Source organism: Trichomycterus rosablanca, chromosome 3 (genome assembly GCF_030014385.1).
Source record: "Trichomycterus rosablanca isolate fTriRos1 chromosome 3, fTriRos1.hap1, whole genome shotgun sequence".
Classification (NCBI taxonomy): domain Eukaryota; kingdom Metazoa; phylum Chordata; class Actinopteri; order Siluriformes; family Trichomycteridae; genus Trichomycterus; species Trichomycterus rosablanca.
In genome coordinates this window covers 5962782-5981998 of record NC_085990.1, presented here as the reverse complement: position 1 = coordinate 5981998, position 19217 = coordinate 5962782, and the positions used below count along the sequence as shown (strand labels likewise).

General features: G+C 42.0%; 1 protein-coding gene across 1 annotated transcript in view; it reads right to left on the bottom strand.

Annotated features, from left to right (window-relative positions):
• LOC134310215 (glutamate receptor ionotropic, NMDA 2D) overlaps positions 1 to 19217 on the bottom strand; it is a 123326-nt gene that overhangs the window by 60770 nt on the left and 43339 nt on the right. The window contains exons 3-6 of the mRNA XM_062991756.1: positions 18384 to 18590; positions 15660 to 15926; positions 10740 to 11068; positions 3520 to 3634 (exon numbers count right to left, since the gene is read on the bottom strand). Of these exons, the coding sequence (XP_062847826.1) occupies positions 3520 to 3634; positions 10740 to 11068; positions 15660 to 15926; positions 18384 to 18590 (918 nt within the window). The remainder of the gene's footprint in view (positions 1 to 3519; positions 3635 to 10739; positions 11069 to 15659; positions 15927 to 18383; positions 18591 to 19217) is intronic.

Here is a 19217-nt window from a genome sequence, read left to right as displayed (position 1 = left end):
TCATGCTAGTATCAATCCGATTCCAATACCAACGTTGGTATCGATACTATCGATATTTGGATCGATCCGCTTACCCCTACTCCACTGGCATCCAAGATTTAAACTCTTGGCTGATTTTATTGTGATTCTGTTGAAGAATTATCATTTTAATCTTTCTTCTTTATTATTCTATCCACTTTTTTGCAATACACAGGTTTACCAGTGTTGTTGGGATTGAATGTCTTATGTTTTTTTCTTCAAGGATGCTACTAGTCCTTGTTGAGAAATAAATCTGATGAGAAAAACTCTCCTCCAGAGGATTTTTTTGTTGATAATGTAATCCACGGCAGAACTTCACAACAGCCAAATTCATGAGAGACCTGTTTTTAATGGGTATTGAATTACATTAGCTCATCTAGCACATAAGGTCAGTGTTAGCACAGCGGTTAAAGTACAATTAATGGCTAGTTCACACTAGATGATTTTTGCCCTGATTTTCGTTCGCCGACAGGTCGCCGCTAGATGTGGCAGCTCGGAAGCAACTCTGCGTTTGCTCAGGAATCGAAACTCGACTCTCGATCGCTATGTGTGAACTGTTCAACGACTCGATTCCACTGAAGAAAAATATCTAGCATGTTAAATATCTGGACCAGTCGCCAACTCAAAATCCTGTTCTGTGAAAGGTGTTGTGAGCAGGTTGCGAGTGGCAGTGAGTGATATGTCGAACTACAGCCAATGAGAACACAGGATACGGGGTGAGGAAAACCCGGGGGAGGAGTGTAAAAATGTGGGATGGGCATAATATGATTATCAGTATACATCGACACACACAAGCTTTACAGTATTTGTGACCTTATCGTCCACGGCAAACCATAATACCCACGCTGCATTGCTAAAATTATTTATTTACCTCCAACTCACTACAGAACAGACGATCCCTGCTGATCACGTTGCCCAATCCACTCGGATTCATTTATTTTTCCTACTTGCTTTTACGCTGCACATCAACGCACAAACAACTTTGATCGCTTATTGTTGATGCACATTTTTGGACATTTTGCAATTGTGTGAAATACACAACAAGTCTTGTAGTGTGAACTGTCAAAAATGAATTTCACGACTTGGAAAGTTGTGTAGTGTGAACTTGGCTTAAGCAAACAGTTGCTGATTTGGGCCCTGAGCAAGGCTCGTAACCCTCAATTGCTTCCACTGTATTTGGTCACATTTGTAAATTACTTTAAAATAAAAGTGTCCTCTAAATACAGAAACTGTAAAATACTTGTGGCTCAGTCTGATAAGCGCAGTCACACCTGCCCTAATTATTTAAGCCTAGAAAAGTCACCAGCTCTAATGAATCACAATCACCAACAAGGGTTACAACTAAGTTCAATGCCATAATAGAGCTCTAACCACCACCAAACAATAATCCAAACTGTATTATATGTTTATTTTAAAGTGTTGTGTTTAATAAATTGTTGTAGAAGACTAAATGACTTTCTTGTTTGTAGTTTAAATGACTTGCAGTAATAAAATTTATTGATGCAGAGTAATGCAGGATACACTGAACCGAATCAATACCATGTTACACCTCTATTACAGCAGCACACAGTCAGCACTTCTGCTAGAAGACATAGATAGATAGATAGACAGACAGACAGACAGATTTTAAGCTTAATATAACCTGTATTTTAGTATTATGTCGCTTGTGCATCTAATCATTATAGTTGTTAAATCTTATGTTTGTGCTTGAGGTGTGGCTGGGAGTCTAAAGAACAGAAATAAACATCATATCTGACATTAAGCTGTGGTAAAGCTCTTGTAAGCAGATAAGAAACAACAGTTGACACAGAATGGAGATTCCAAAGTCCGACACCCAGTGTCTTCAGCTATTCCACTGCTATAAGAACCCATGATCATGACATTAAATTATCCAATCCAGTCAAATGTTATCTTTGTTTTTTACTTATCGTCTCACCTTGTTTTTTCCAGGACGATAGATAGATAGATTCATAACAAAACAGAAAACACACTGTCTGAACCTGCCTGATCCAGCAATGCACAAGTGGATCCTCTATCACACCAACTCTCGCGTCCCCAGCACATTCCAGTGGTTTTACGGGCAAATGTAACTAGGTAACAGGGACATCACGCTGTCTCAAGTCCCAGGGAGTCTCCCTTGTGAGGCCCAACAAATAGGGCGAGTTCACAGAAATCAACAGAATGCTGACATCCTCATCAGCAGAAAACCAGACTGGATTAACAAATCCACCATCACGGCTTCAGAGAAATGCAGGTATGCCAACCAAGAAGCTGGCAAAGACAGATAGAAGCCGTGATATATAGGAAACCTTCCAACTGAAGCGAATTAGCACTTATGAGATCAAACGCAATGAAAGGGAAGTTGTAGCCTAGCGGTTAGGATACAGTACTAGTAATTGAAAGGTTGCTGGTTCAAGCCCCACTGCCAGGTTGCCACTGTTGAGCCCTTGAGCAAGGCTCTTAACCGTCAATTGCTTAGACAATATACTGTCACAGTACTGTAAGTCACTTTGGATAAAAGCATCTGCTAAATGTCAAAAATGTAAATGTAACTGAGGTATTTGACCCATCTGCCAGCCAAAGTAGGTGAGGGAGTCCTAACACGGAGCTGTTAAGGTTTGTTTTTGTGATGATAACTATAGCAATGAGATGATGTCTACAGATTTTACTACTGCTAGCAGATAGTGAGGGTAGGAAACATCTCTATACAGAATCATTTACATTTGTGACATTTAGCAGATGCTTTTATCCAAAGTGACTTACAATTATGACTAAATACAGTTTGAACCAATGAGGGTTAGGGCTGCTCAGGTGGAGCAACGGTAAAACACGCTAGCACACCAGAGCTGGGATTTCTAATACATTGTATCGAATCTCAGCTCTGCCATCCGGCTGGTCTGGGCGGCTACATGAACAACGATTGGCTGTTGTTCAGGGTGGGATAAGCCAGACCAGGGTTCCTCATAACTGGTGCAATTACGACCTCTTCTGGGTGATTGATGGCGCCTACGCAGAGTTGGGGAATAATGCGTTGATCAGGGTGTGACTCTCCGTGCACAAGGCTGGTCAGCATATGATATCGTCTCGTGCAGGTGAAAAAAGGCATTCGGTACTGATCACGTGTCGGAGGGGGCGTGTCAGATGTGAGGCATCTCAGTCAGCAGTGGAGGGTTGTATCAGTAGAGGTGAAGCATAACACAGTCAGAGTAATTGGATACGACTAGATTAGAGGAGAAAATTGGGGTAAAATTTGGAGGAAAAAAAAACAATTGAGGGTTAAGTGGCAACTTGGCAGTGGTGGTGCTTGAATCGGCAGCCTATTAATTACTAGTCCAGTTTCTGAACCTCTGAGCGACCACTACTGTCCCCTGTTCAGCATCATATGCAGAAAATCATTACTCACAACCAACAAATCATGACAGACGATTCACAACACGTCCCAACAGCAGCACCTAACACAGACCTAATGTGCAATCTAAAAACACAATAGTTATTACTTACGTCTCCCCAGCCAGTCCCGGGGGTGTAGGAGATGACGTCTAAAAAGGGATTAGCCAGGTAGCCATCGTTGTTAAAGCTGTAGTCCCTCCCGCCCAGAGTGATGTTACTGAAATACCTGAAAATTACAAATTAAAGGAAGAAAACAAAGAAATCAGTAAATGGATGAAAGAGATTTACACTCACACCAGCTTTAGTGAATTTTCTACACTGGTATCCAGGGAGCCTCCGAAAAAAAAAAAAAAAAAGACATTTATGATAATTGCCTGATATTAAAGTTTCCGTGCAAATCTAACATGCTTCAGGGCTCTAACGCCACGTTTTAACTGATCTTAATCTCTCAATTTGAAGATTTATTTTTTTTAAACAGAAAGGCTAAATCCTCAAATAACGAGCTCACACTTCATAACCAGATTATAACTAAGAGCAGGGGCAAAACATACAACCTTAATAACACACAAAAATGTGCAGCCTGATTTATCAACTGTATTTATTAACTGTTGGAATTGTGGGTGACAGTGTGTAACAGAGATGTTCACAAGTCACAAAGTACGAGTCCAAGTCGAGTCACGAGTCTTTAGGCTAGAGTCCGAGTCGAGTCACGAGTCCATATAATAAACACAAAACATATTTTGGAAATGTAGCGTAAAAATAAACAAATGATCTGTAAGTTCAGATAAAAACAACAACAGATTAGCGACTGTATTTTGCCGTTTTACTTCGTGCCTTTACTTTCCTAGGTACCAGTTAAAAGCTTAAACTGAAGTTTTGTTTTCATTGCAAATCACGGCACGGCGGCCAAAATCCCAAACACACCAAAAAATCCATAACCAGCTTATGTTGTTCCAGATGCTATTAAATTTATAACTGTGTGTCCCATTAGGAATAGAATCTGTTATTTTGTAAATGTGCTCATAATTAAAAACCTCCAAACTTTTCCTGGTTGTGAAGTAAAACATGAACTCGTTAGAAAGCCAATCAAGCGTTTTATTGACACATAATCTGTGTGACGCAAACTAAATACATGCAAATAACAGCATTTCTTACTAAAAATTACAATCAGAAGGTCTGATTGGTTCAGAAAGCGGTTCTTACAATCATTAGCGCCAATTCTGTAGGAGCGTTCCATTCACATTATCTGTTACTGTGAAGTGCACTACGTAGGGTATTCCACCATTTTAAGTAGGGAGCGATGCCGGATGCCGGATGCCATCACTACGCCGGAAGCTGTAACATTTACCCACTGTGTGTGTTGCGGTTTAAAACAGCCGGAGCGTTATAAGAGAGCAGAATGATGTTGGATCATATACAGTATATATATACGTATACAGTGTATCACAAAAGTGAGTACACCCCTCACATTTCTGCAGATATTTAAGTATATCTTTTCATTGGACAACACTGACAAAATGACACTTTGACACAATGAAAAGTAGTCTGTGTGCAGCTTATATAACAGTGTAAATTTATTCTTCCCTCAAAATAACTCAATATACAGCCATTAATGTCTAAACCACTGGCAACAAAAGTGAGTACACCCCTTAGTGAAAGTTCCTGAAGTGTCAATATTTTGTGTGGCCACCATTATTTCCCAGAACTGCCTTAACTTTCCTGGGCATGGAGTTTACCAGAGCTTCACAGGTTGCCACTGGAATGCTTTTCCACTCCTCCATGACGACATCACTGAGCTGGCGGATATTCGAGACTTTGCGCTCCTCCACCTTCCGCTTGAGGATGCCCCAAAGATGTTCTATTGGGTTTAGGTCTGGAGACATGCTTGGCCAGTCCATCACCTTTACCCTCAGCCTCTTCAATAAAGCAGTGGTCGTCTTAGAGGTGTGTTTGGGGTCATTATCATGCTGGAACACTGCCCTGCGACCCAGTTTCCGGAGGGAGGGGATCATGCTCTGCTTCAGTATTTCACAGTACATATTGGAGTTCATGTGTCCCTCAATGAAATGTAACTCCCCAACACCTGCTGCACTCATGCAGCCCCAGACCATGGCATTCCCACCACCATGCTTGACTGTAGGCATGACACACTTATCTTTGTACTCCTCACCTGATTGCCGCCACACATGCTTGAGACCATCTGAACCAAACAAATTAATCTTGGTCTCATCAGACCATAGGACATGGTTCCAGTAATCCATGTCCTTTGTTGACATGTCTTCAGCAAACTGTTTGCGGGCTTTCTTGTGTAGAGACTTCAGAAGAGGCATCCTTCTGGGGTGACAGCCATGCAGACCAATTTGATGTAGTGTGCGGCGTATGGTCTGAGCACTGACAGGCTGACCCCCCACCTTTTCAATCTCTGCAGCAATGCTGACAGCACTCCTGCGCCTATCTTTCAAAGACAGCAGTTGGATGTGACGCTGAGCACGTGCACTCAGCTTCTTTGGACGACCGACGCGAGGTCTGTTCTGAGTGGACCCTGCTCTTTTAAAACGCTGGATGATCTTGGCCACTGTGCTTCAGCTCAGTTTCAGGGTGTTGGCAATCTTCTTGTAGCCTTGGCCATCTTCACGTAGCGCAACAATTCGTCTTTTAAGATCCTCAGAGAGTTCTTTGCCATGAGGTGCCATGTTGGAACTTTCAGTGACCAGTATGAGAGAGTGTGAGAGCTGTACTACTAAATTGAACACACCTGCTCCCTATGCACACCTGAGACCTAGTAACACTAACAAATCACATGACATTTTGGAGGGAAAATGACAAGAAGTGCTCAATTTGGACATTTAGGGGTGTAATCTCTTAGGGGTGTACTCACTTTTGTTGCCGGTGGTTTAGACATTAATGGCTGTATATTGAGTTATTTTGAGGGAAGAATAAATTTACACTGTTATATAAGCTGCACACAGACTACTTTTCATTGTGTCAAAGTGTCATTTTGTCAGTGTTGTCCCATGAAAAGATATACTTAAATATCTGCAGAAATGTGAGGGGTGTACTCACTTTTGTGATACACTGTATATGATCTAACTGCTAAACTAAACACACATGAACTAAGCTAAATGCTAATGCTAATCTAAACATGAACAATGCTAAGTGCTAAGCTAAATGCTAATCTAAACATTTAATGAACCTAACTAAAGCTAAACATGAATCCTAAACTAAACAAGAACTAAACTAAGACAAACAGAACATGGAGAGCAGAGCTAACAGGGGCTAACAGGGGCTAACAGGAACAAACAGGGCAAACTAAACAAACAAGGCAAAGGCAAAGGCAAAGGCAAAGGCAAAGGCAAAGGCAAAGGCAAAGGCAAAGGCAAACTGACAGACAAACCAACACCAACAAGACACTCAATTCAAAATCAAAATAACCTCCAAAGACTGATTGGAAACTGCCTCCTTAAATGCCCCAAGCTCCTCATCTCAGACGAGTTGCAGCTGAGCACAATCAGCTGGGAACCAATCATGATGAGGGGCGTTAGCTTGACACTAAAAACAAGCTTTCCTCTAACGTGCTGCTGGAGAGGTGGGAGTGGCAGGTGCACCTGAGTTCCAGGTTTCAGGAACACATAGATGCTGGAATCGAATCGTGGCACAGTGAGTAGTCCTCTCACATTACAGCGGGAAGCGCCTGGGTTTGATTCCCTGGGTCCTTTTTGTGTGGATTTTGCATGTTCTTGTGTTTCCTCCAGATGTTCCAGTTTCCTCTAAAGACGTGCTGTCAGGCTGATTGGAGCTACTAGAAATTGCCCTAGTGTGTGTGTGTGTGTGTGTGTGTGTGCCCTGTGATGACCTAGTGACCTGTCTGGGGTGTTTCCTGGCTCTTGCCCAATGAATCAGACCCACCACAACCCTGACCAGGATAAAACAAGCATAAAAGTAGCGGAACGTGCAAAGTTCTTGTTCGTCCCGTTGAGGAGAAGCAGCTTGCGTTTTCATTGGTTAAGAAGCCGAGATTCACCAGATAAACCGATGGGAGCAAAGATCAAAATCCTGGCTGTCTGAGCTTCCTCTGTTCCTCCAACAAGGATCTCCAAAAAACGTCCTGGTTCATGAAAAATTATGAAAAGCTGTCTGGAGTGAAGTGACTTATGTTAAGCAGTTTTGCACCAGTGTTATTATTAACTAGGTTTAAGTAACCCAAACCACAGAAATGTGTTTATATTTTAGTTTATAGTTTATGCATTTTCTCCCTTGGTCTCCCTTTTAGCGCGTCCAATTGCGTGATTGCGTCATGCTTCCTCTCCACCAATGCCAATCCCCGCTCTGATTGACGAGAACAAAGCTAACCCACGCCCCCTCCAACACATGGGCAGCAGCCGTATATATTTTATCACCTACACTTTGACGAGTGCAATGCGGATCAGCACTGTGTACGGAGAGACACACCCTGACCGCACTCTTTTCCCGTCTCTGTGCAGGCGCCATCAATCAGCCAGCAGAGGTCGTAATTGCATTAGTTATGAGAGAGACCCTATCCGGCTTTAAATATCCCACCCCATCTGACTATCCGGCATTAATATCCCACCCCTGTCTGAACAACAGGCCAATCATTGTTCATGTGGCTGCTCAGCCCAGCCGGCAGGAAGACTGAGACTCGATACGATGTATTCGAGATCCCAGCTCTGGTGTTTTAGCGTGTGTTTTACCGCTGTGCTACCTGAGCGGCAAAACCACAGAAATTTAACAAAAACAAAGAAGGTAGGCTACTAGAGAGCACTGTTCCACTCTCACCACCATCTTTATCAGCAAATGCTTGTTATTTTTATTTGGTATTTCAACTCACAGAGGAAAAATAGCAAATAAACACATTGTACATCTTTCTTCTAATCAAAAGCACAATTCCTACATCAGCGTTCTGCTCTCGCTCTCATTGTCTCTGATGAGGGAGGAGCGCGGACGTCCGGGGCCAAGAGACGTCCAATGTTTACTATAATTACTGGATATGTGTTTCATGCAACAAAACATGTAACGTGCATAATTAAACATAGCCAAGGGTAAAATGAAATAACAGTTAAACAAAGCGCCCAGTGATAGTATTATTGTTGTTGTTTAACAAGGGTCAGTGTGCAGTGCAAACAGTGCCTGTTTATGATGACACGCTGTGCTAAAAATGCATCTGACAGTAATGTTTGACTTAGTAAGCCTAATCATTTAAGCTAAGCCTGGTCTCTCCTATTACCTGCACTGTGGAGGCCTAAGGTTTAAAAGCAGATATGAACTAGTGAAAATAATAAACCGTAAAGCTGTCAAACATTAATATTAAAAAGAAAAAGCAGTTTTAATAAAATGGAATAATTCTCAGAATATGTATTAATAATATTTTAATATATTAATAATTTTATTATATATACATACGTATACAGAAGTAGGGCTGTGCGATATGACAAAGTCATATCACGATATAATGTAAACTTGAAGTACAATGGCAGGTCACTGCCTGTATTTTAGCTTATATTGTTTATCTTAAAAACACAAAATACTTCACATTCTGACAGAATTACAGTGTTTATTGTCAATATTAATACAAATACAGCCTTGTAATAATACAAAATATATTGATATATATTTGACAATATTAAACAAACCAGGAATATAATCTACTTGTTTTTTTCTTCTTGGAGGCCATCTTGTATGTTTCCAGAATATTTCCAGAATATATAAATCCATTTCCAACTGTGTTTATCCACCTAACTAACAAAAACCGTTTTATATAATATATTCTCTCGGCTTTCCTGGTAAAAAGCTAAAAGTGGTAATTCGTCCACTAAACTGCCACTTATACAACAACCAATAAAGAAAGAGATTCTACCCAAAATCTGATTTCGGACGCTCTGATTGGTTTATACATCTAAATCTCTTTAACAATTGAACTGTTTTAAATGTCCTCAAAAGGTAACCTGTGTATTCTACACATAAAAGGGAGAAAATGCATAAAAAAAAAAAAAAAGAAGTACAATGAAATTCTTTTTCAGGGTGTCCCAGCTCGTTTGAAGACTGGGGTCTGAGCACGGGGTCAGTCACTGTACGCTGCACCTGGAGCCGAGACCCAACAGTGGCTGCATGGCAGAGTCAGAATTCAACCCCATTCAACCCATTTTCATGCTCTTCCACTTTTTTCTTTTTACCCGGAATCACTGGGCAGAATGAAGCAACACACCCCAGGCAGGACGCCAATCCATCGTGAGACTTCCGCCATCCCCCCCAGACATAGGCAATTATGTAGATGTCTGACCGGCTGATAGAACCGCTAGGGATTTGAGCCTTGGATTCTAGCGGTAGTGAAATTTACTGTCACCCAACCGTCTATAATAATAACAACAAATATAATAACCTTTACAAACAACGTTTTTATTTTTATTTGCTCTTGTTTGTATTCATAAGTATGTTTAAAAAGCTAGGAAAGAGTTTCTAGACCTCGGGCATTAATATTGATTTCCCCCCTTTTACATTTATTAACTTTCATCCCTCAGGAAAGGCTTTCAACAAGATCTCTAAGCAAAGACGCACAGTCATAGTGGAACCTTCTGGAACCTGCTACAACCTTCCCCGAAGCATATGTGTGGGGCTGAAAGACCTGGACTCAAAGATTAGGAGACGTATCAACATCATTTTGGGCGTATAGTGTGTTTTTCATGAAGTTTAAGAGATTCAGCATTCAAGGCACATCAGTCTTACTGTTTTATGTTTACTTTTTAGTTTGATTTACACCGATCAGGCATAACATTATGACCAATATATATCCTAATATTGTGTTGGTCCCCCTTTTGCTGCCAAAACAGCCCTGACTTATCAAGGCATGGACTACACTAGACCCCTATCATTAACTTCTTCAGCAATTTGAGCTACAGTAGCTCGTCTGTTGGATCGGACCACACGGGCCAGCCTTTGCTCCCCACATGCATCAATGAGCCTTGGCCGCCCATGACCCTGTCGCCGGTTTACCACTGTTCCTTCCTTGGACCGCTTTTGATAGATACTGACCACTGTAGACCGGGAACACCCCACAAGAGCTGCAGTTTTGGAGATGCTCTGACCCAGTCGTCTAGCCATCCCAATTTGGTCCTTGTCAAACTCGCTCAGATCCTCACGCTCACCCATTTTTCCTGCTTCTAACATCAACTTTGAGGATAAAATGGTCACTTGCTGCCTAATATATCCCACCCACTAACAGGTGCCGTGATGAAGAGATAATCAGTGTAATTCACCTGTCAGTGGTCATAATGTTATGCCTGGTCTGTGTATTTGTACTTTTGAGAATTTTTCCTTACTTCATCCTCCCCCGAATCCTCTGCGTCCTGTTCCCGTCTGTCTGGCAGTTGGTGACGAAGTGAGGCCCACCAGTGGCACCGTAGTCCTTGCGCATGGCCACAGCCCCATGTGTCAGGACAGACACGCCACGGGCGATACGCCGCCGCGCCTCGTCTCTCCAGCCCTGCGGCCTCACTGCGAACAGGCGGTTGGGCAGACCGCTCACGCCCAGCTCGGACAGCGCCGGACCCACGGCGAACCACATATGAGATGCTCCGGCCTGTCCAGCAGCCCACGCTGCATGAAACACCTGCTCGGCCTCCTCCTGAGAGCAGTACAGCAGCCGGACCTGCGGGAACCGGAGGACGAGTAAATACAGGGACCGGGACAGAGGGACAGAGGTCAAAACTGAACACACACACAATCTAGACATAAAAGGAGTGAGGAAGAGATCATTTGGAGTGGCCGGGATGGAGGATCAGAAATAGGTCAGAGGAGGAAATGTTGAGAGAAAATCAAACAGAAAAAAATCTGACAGAATACAGGAGGAGTGGAACATCGCTGGGTGACACTATTTGCATACTTGTCTTTTTTGCGTCTCTAGAGAAGACTTATGAATATAATTATGAAAGGGGGGTGGTACATGCCCAGGGAACAAAAAAAGATGGTGAGAAAGAAACAGGGTGAGAAGTGAAATAAGCTCCGAAGGGAACAGAAAAAAATATGGTTTTATTTTATAAAACTGAGAGTGCAAGCGGTTCCTATTTGACCAGAATTTCTTCAGCTTCAACGAATTTACTTTCCGTCCTCATACAAAAATATGTACAATTTTATCTCTCCTGTGGAGTGGATGCATCTGCTTTGTACTTATTCCAATTTACATTTTGCACACACACACACACACACACACACACACAGAGTATCTATACAGCATGTATGTACACAGAACTAGGTTGTCGCAGATGGCCGCAACAGCCTGTCATATAACTAATAAAAGTACAAAGAAAAGTGTTCTCTCTGACAAACCTAATTGTATTCTGTAGGAAAAAATGTGATGTATGTAACACACTCAGAAAAGTTGGAACGGGCAAAATAAGTCTAAGTTTATACAGGTAACACTGTTCTGGAAGGTTCCACAATTAACACTTTAACTGGTAACTGGTAACATCCACCAAGGTTTAGTCTTTGCAAGCAAGGATGGGTCGTGCTTCACCACTATGTGCCAAATTTCTTAATTGTTAGCCAGTCTAAGACAATGTTTCTCAGCACAAGACTGCAAACCCAAACACGAAACCTAACCCTTGAACCCCTGTCATAACACTGACATAAGAATGTGCCGCCTGTGTAAGCATGAAAACATGGCACCTGTAACACACCCAAAAAAGGTGAGATGAAAGAAAAATAAGACTAAGTTTATACAAGTAACACTATTCTGGAAGATTCCACAATTAGCACTTAACAGGTAACCGGTAACATCCACCAAAGGCTTAGTCTTTATGAGCAAGGACGGGTCGTGGTTCATCACTATGTGCCAAATTTCATAAGAGTATTGTCAGTCCATTGTAGACAATCTATGACTGACCCTAACGCACACCCTTGAACCCCCTGTCATAACACTGACATAAGAATATGATGCCTGTAACACACTCACAAATGATGAGACAAAAGCAAAATAAGATTTAGGTTGTACATGTAACGCTGTTCTAAAAGGTTCCACAATTAGTCTTTGCAAGCAAGGACGGGTCGTGGTTCACCACTATGTGCCGAATTTTGTAAGAATATTGCCGGTCAGTCAGTCAATGTTTCTCAGCACAAGACTGCAAACCCTAACACTAAGCCTAACCTCTACACTGCTGTCATAAGACTGACTTAAGAATGTGACGCCTGTAACACACTCAAAAAGGTGAGACGAAGGTAAAATAAGATTAAGTTTATACGAGTAACACTGTTCTGGAAGGTTCCACAATTAGCACTTTAACAGTAACTGGTAACATCCACCAAAGGCTTAGACTTTGCAAGCAGGTATGGGTCGTGGTTCACCACTATGTGCCAAATTTGTAATGTCAGCCAGTCAAAGGCAATGTTTCTCATTGCAATATTGCAAACCCTAACCATAACCCTAACCCTCAAACTCTCTGTCATAACACAAACATAAAAATGTGACACCTGTAACACACTCAGAAAAGTTGGAACAGGCAAAATACAAGTAATGTTATACAAGTAACACTGATCTGGATGGTTCCACAGTTAGCACTTTAACTGGTAACTGGTAACATCCACCAAAAGTTTGGTCTTTGCGAGCAAGGACGGGTCGTGGTTCATTACTATGTGCCAAATTTTGTAAGAGTTTTGTCAGTCAGTCTAAGACAGTGTTTCTCAGCACAAGACTCCAAACACAAACACAAAACCTAACCCTGGAACCCCTGTCATAACACTGACATAAGAATGTGCTGCCTGTAATAACTCAAAATGATGAGACAAAAGCAAAATAAGATTAAGTTTATACAAGTAAGACTGATCTAGAAGATTCCACAATTGCTTTGAGATACAATACAATGCACCATTGTAAAAAGCGCTATACAAAATAAATTTGACTTGAAATTTGACAATTAGCACTTTAACTCATAACATCCACCAAGGTTTAGATTTTGCAAGCAAGAACAGGTCGTGGTTCATCAGTATGAGTATTGTTATTGCGCAAGACTGCATACCCAAACCCTAACCCTTGAACCTTCTGTCATAACACTGACATAGAAATGTGACGCCTGTGTAGGCATTAAAATGTGGCACCTCTAACACACACAAAAAAGGTAAGATGAAAGTAAAATATGACCAAGTGTAACACTGTTCTGGAAGGTTCCACAATTAGCACTTTAACTGGTAACTGGTAACATCCACCAAAGGCTTAGTCTGTGTAAGCAAGGACGGGTCGTGGTTGATCACTTTTTGTGCCAAATTTCATAAGAATATTGTCAGTCCGTTATAGACAGTCTATGACTGACCCTAACGTAAACCCTTAAACCCCCTGTCATAACACTGACTTAAGAATATGATGCCTGTAACACACTTAAAAAAATTGGAACAGAAGCAAAAAAAAAATACAAGTATCACTGTTCTGGAAGGTTCCACAATTAGTCTTTGCAAGCAAGGACGGGTCGTGGTTCACCACTTTGTGCCAAATTTTGTAAGAATATTGTCAATGTTTGTCATTGCAAGATTGCAAACCCTAACACAAACCCTAACTTTTGAACCCCTTGTCATAACACTGAAATAAGAATGTAATGCCTGCATGGGCATTAAAATGAGAGACCAAAAAAAGGTAAGATGAAAGTAAAAATATGACTAAGTTTATACGAGTAACACTGTTCTGGAAGGTTCCACAATTAGCACTTAACAGGTAACTGGTAAAATCCACCAAAGGCTTAGACTTTGCAAGCAAGGACGGGTCGTGGTTTATCACTATGTGACAAATTTGGCAGTCAGTCAGCACAAGACTGCAAACTCTAACATTAACCCTAAACCTAACCTCTAAACTCCTGTCATAACATTGACATAAGAATGTCATACACCTGTCATGACATGTGTAAGACTTCAAAGCAACATGAGTAACGTAAAGAAGACAAGAAAATAACCCTAACCCTAGTCATTAATGATACAAATTAAATATAATTGTTTTTGTTGGTATGACTTGGACAAGTACTTACAGTCTATATCTTATTTGTAATTGTTTACCTTTTAATACATTTTAAAGCAATGCAGGAACACATTCTGGAGAAGGGCACCAAGCCATCAAGAGCCAAGACAAAAACACACCTACTCTTACTAACTTCAACCTAGGAGGGCGGCACGATGGCTAAGTGGGTAGCACTTTCGCCTCACAGCAAGAAGGTCCTGGGTTCCATCCCCAGGTGGGGCGGTCCGGGTCCTTTCTGTGTGAAGTTTGCATGTTCTCCCCATGTCCACGTGGGTTTTCTCCGGGTGCTCCGGTTTCCCCCCTCAGTCCAAAGAAATGCAAGTGAGGTGAATTGGAGATACAAAATTGTCCACGAATGTGTTTGATGTTAAACTTGTGAACTGATAAATCTTGTGTAATGAGTAACTACCGTTCCTGTCATGAATGTAATGTAAAAGTGTAAAACATGACGTCAAAATCCTAATAAACAAACAAACAAATCAACTTAGGAACTTTTTTGAACGTTTTTCTTATCAATCGTTGACTTTATGAACATTTAACTAGAAATCAATTTAACTCCAATCTCTTGTTCGGTACATGCATCCAGGTGAATAATGGGAGTGTGTGAGTGTGTGTTGGTATGTTTGTGTGCATTTGTGACTTCAGAATTTGTTAGTGTGGCTGCAGCTATAATTGAGCAGAACCGCTGACTGCTTGTACCCGCCGCACGGGCCGGCAGGTCTGGCTAAGGCTAATGCACAAGGCACCGGGATGCAGGACCACAGGCTCAGAGCTATATTAACACTGACACCAGTGTACTGAGACTCACACGGAACAATAACAACCCCCTGAGCATAGCTTCCCACTACACACACAAATCACCCACGGGCATTACTGCCCACTAATTTATAGAACATGGAATTAGAGGGGGAATGAGAGAGCGGGAAATGGAGAGGTCAGAGAGAGAGAGGAGGGGCAATGGAAATAAATGAGAATGGAGAATAAAGGGAAGAAGGAATTAGAGGATCTGTAAATCAGATGATGGCAGAAGTATGGCAGAGACACAGGGTCAAAGGGAGACACGATAGGAGATGGGACCATGCTAAAGAGAAATAGATCAAGACTGGAGCCGGAGAAGAAAAATGGACCTAAAGAGAAATGAGGTGCCCAGAGAGACTGACCAATGGCATGGCAAGGTTGTCGAAGAGGATGGAGTGAATTAGCCGCTAGGTGGGTTGATAAATGAGTTAAACTAGGACCTACATACCTGAGCTTCATTCTCCTTCAGCAGTCTACGTGTACGAATCCCACCCGGGTCATCTGTTAAATTCAGCATCACTATGCTTTTCTTCTCCCATCCGATAAAGGAGTCGTCCGTGAAGCCCTCAACCACGGACAGGAAGTCCTGATAACCATGGTGACGCGTGGACACCACCGAGAAGGCCGTCCAGTCGTACTCCTCCAGCACCTCAAAGATCACTTCCAGCTGGAGAGCGGTGGAGGCGCTGAACTGCAGGAAGATCGAGCCGCTTTCCTGCACGGTGATTACAAAAAGAAAAATTACATTACATTACATTACTACATTTCCCATGATTCCACTCTATTCATTTTCTCCACACGGCAACATGGGGACTGAATTTCTCATCAAGTGTTTCTTACATAACAGCGACAACAATTAACTCCAGGCTGATCAGGCGTCTGGCAGAGCAATTACAAAAAACCCTTTACATTTCCCATGACTACTGGCTCTTCATTTTTAGCACGCATCATCATGGAAATTAGATTTCTTATGAAGCGTTTCTGAAATACGTGGCCACTGCAGCAAGCAGAGGCCGTCACAAGGGGAATGTAGCTGTGAATGGGTTTCGAATGGCTGTTGGCGCAAATCACCCACAGATTTAAATATCATTTAGAGAAGCACGCCGGGTCTGTTATGGAAACATAGCTGCTACCGCTATCTCTCTAGAGTTAGAAGTTTTTAAATACAATGATGTGATGAAGTCAGGTGAACTGTATCACTTTTCCCCAGATATTTAAATAGAAAAAAGTTTTGTAATACAATTCACTCTAGTGTACCACATTTTAGTGTAAAACATATTTCAACAATGAAAGGTCCGGCTTTACTGGGAAACACTGGGCACCCCCCCCCCCCCCAAATCAGGTGGCGCTAAATCCGGACTATAAGCTCTAGCTCAGTCTCTTAGACACGACCGATTACTCCTTCTCCTACTACACCCTCACTGTTTATAACCAAAATCTAAAAGTGCGGAAACTTTTTGAAGATCTCTCGTAATGGGCTAGCGTGGAGTTTGCATGTTCTCCCCGTGTCTGCGTGGGTTTCCTCCAGGAGATCCGTTTTCCTCCCACAGTCCAGAGACATGCAAGTTAAGTGAACTGGAGAGACTAAATTGTCCATGACAGTGTTTGACATTAAACTTGAACTGATAAATCTTGTGTAACCTGTAATTACCGTTTCTGTCATGAATGTAACCAAACTGTATAAAACATGACGTTAAAATCCAAATAAACAAACAAACAATCATCCTATTCAGGGTCGCAGTGGGTCTGAATTACTGGGTGAAAGGTAGGAAACACCATCACTGTTCATACACACACTCACACACATTCATACCTAGGTCAATTTTGTAGCTCCAATTAACCCAACTGCATGTCTCTGGACTGTAGGAAAAAAACCAGAGCTCCCGGAGAAAACTCCCCACACGGGGAGAACATGCAAACTTCACACAGAAAAGACCTGGACCGCCCCGCCTGGGGATCAAACTCAGGACCTTCTTGCTGTGAGGCAACAGTGCTACCCACCATGTATATTATTTATAAATATAAAAAAAATAATGAATAATCCAATAATAAGTGAACTGTCAAAATGTAATACTTAATTGCTAACATATTTTTGCAGCAAGTAAAAACACAGGTAGATGTATCTGATATTTCTCATTAATGTTCTTATTTTAAAGAATCACATGACAATTTATAACCACTAGTTGTTATTTTTAGCTAGATCACATTTGTATTTACTGGTGATCTGTCGGACGGCAAGGTGTAGGTAGCACTGTCGCCTCACAGCAAGAAGGTCCTGGGTACAATCCCCAGGCGGGGCGCTCCGGGTCCATTCTGTGCGGAGTGTGCATGTTCTTCCCGTGTCTGCGTGGGTTTCCTCCGGGAGCTCCGGTTTCCTCCCACAGTCCAGAAACATGCAGTCAGGTTCATTGGAGACACTGAATTGCCATATAGGTGAATGGGTGTGTGTATGCCCTGCGATGGACTGGCGCCACGCCCAGGGTGTTACTGTGTGCCTTGCACCCATTGAAAAGCTGGGATAGGCTCCAGCACCAACCCCCCCCCCGTGACCCCAATTGGATAAGCGGTGTGAGTGAGTGAGTGAGTTGCGATCTGTCACACTGAGCCGCTCTCCCGATAAACCTCTTCACAGAATTTCATTTTTTTTTTAGAATTTACTTCTACTTCTATCTATTTCTATTTTTTTTTATTTGCCGCTCTGATAACGACCCACTCTTAATAAAGTCATTTATTGAATACCAAAAACACTACGCAGTAATAACACACTTCACCTTCAGATCATTTTTTATTGCTCCTAAAACCGTCTGATTGCTTCTGTATAGTGCAACAGGCTCAATGCCAAACAGACCAGGGTTCATCAGACAAATCAATTTTAAAGCCAATAAATTTGAGCTAGCTGTCCAGTAACATCAGTAATTTGTAGTTATAGAACTTTTCCCCCTTTTAGTTAATACAATTTGCCAAATGACTTCAATTTACTGTGACTTCATTCAAGCTGCTACATCACCAGAGGATGATGTATATATACTGTATATATATATATATATATATATATATATATTTATATATATATATTTTTTTTTTCTATAATGGGCCCAAGAAAACCGAGCTCATCTTCTCATATTGCTACGAGCACCATTTGAGCCATTAAGTGAGCAATTACCCATCATACCTGTGGCACTCTCCCCAATCCCGCTCCTCCTCCCACAGCCACAATAGGAAGGCCAGTCTGGGCTGAAACGAATTCTAGCATGGGGGCCAGCAGGCCCGATGCCAGAGGGAGGGGCCGCTCATCCTCATACACCAGTCCTTGCAGGGGCCTTGATGCCAACAGGTCACAGAGCTGGGAGAGGAGGCTTCTGGGACTGCTGTCGTTCACCTGCAACCGATCAGATCAAACAGCGTTTACAATAAAATCCTGAACAATGAAATCTCTGATACATATATTTAATACACACATTTAATAGCTCACTCTCAACTAGGGTCAATCTTCAAAAAAGCCAACAAAAGAATATAAAGCCACCCACTTAATTCCTAAAACCAGAAAAAGAACGTCGGCAAAAGAGCCGGCAGAAAAAGCTGAGCAGATCCAAGAATAAGACCTTCAGCCTGCTGTATCAGCCTCAAAATAAGATAAGTGCACACAAACAAAAGGCAGGAAATTAAAGAAGCCAGCAACGAGGTGGCCAATGAGACCTGTTATATAGAACCTGACTGCAGTGAATAAATGCTTAATGAGGTGTAGAGACTGCACTTGAAGTGCTGCTTAAAGAAAATGGCACTGTCAGTCATCTGCACCTAAATGGCCACTGTCCGCCCATAAAGGCATGGCAGATGGGCATTATACTGTAATCGGTGCCTCCTGCAAGTCTAGTAATGTACACTTAATCCCCCAGAATGGTAGAGAAACAGATGGACTACAGTCAGTAATTGTAGAACTACAAAGTGCTCCTATATGGTAAGTGAAGCTGATAAAATGGACAGTGAGTGTAGAAACAAGGAGGTG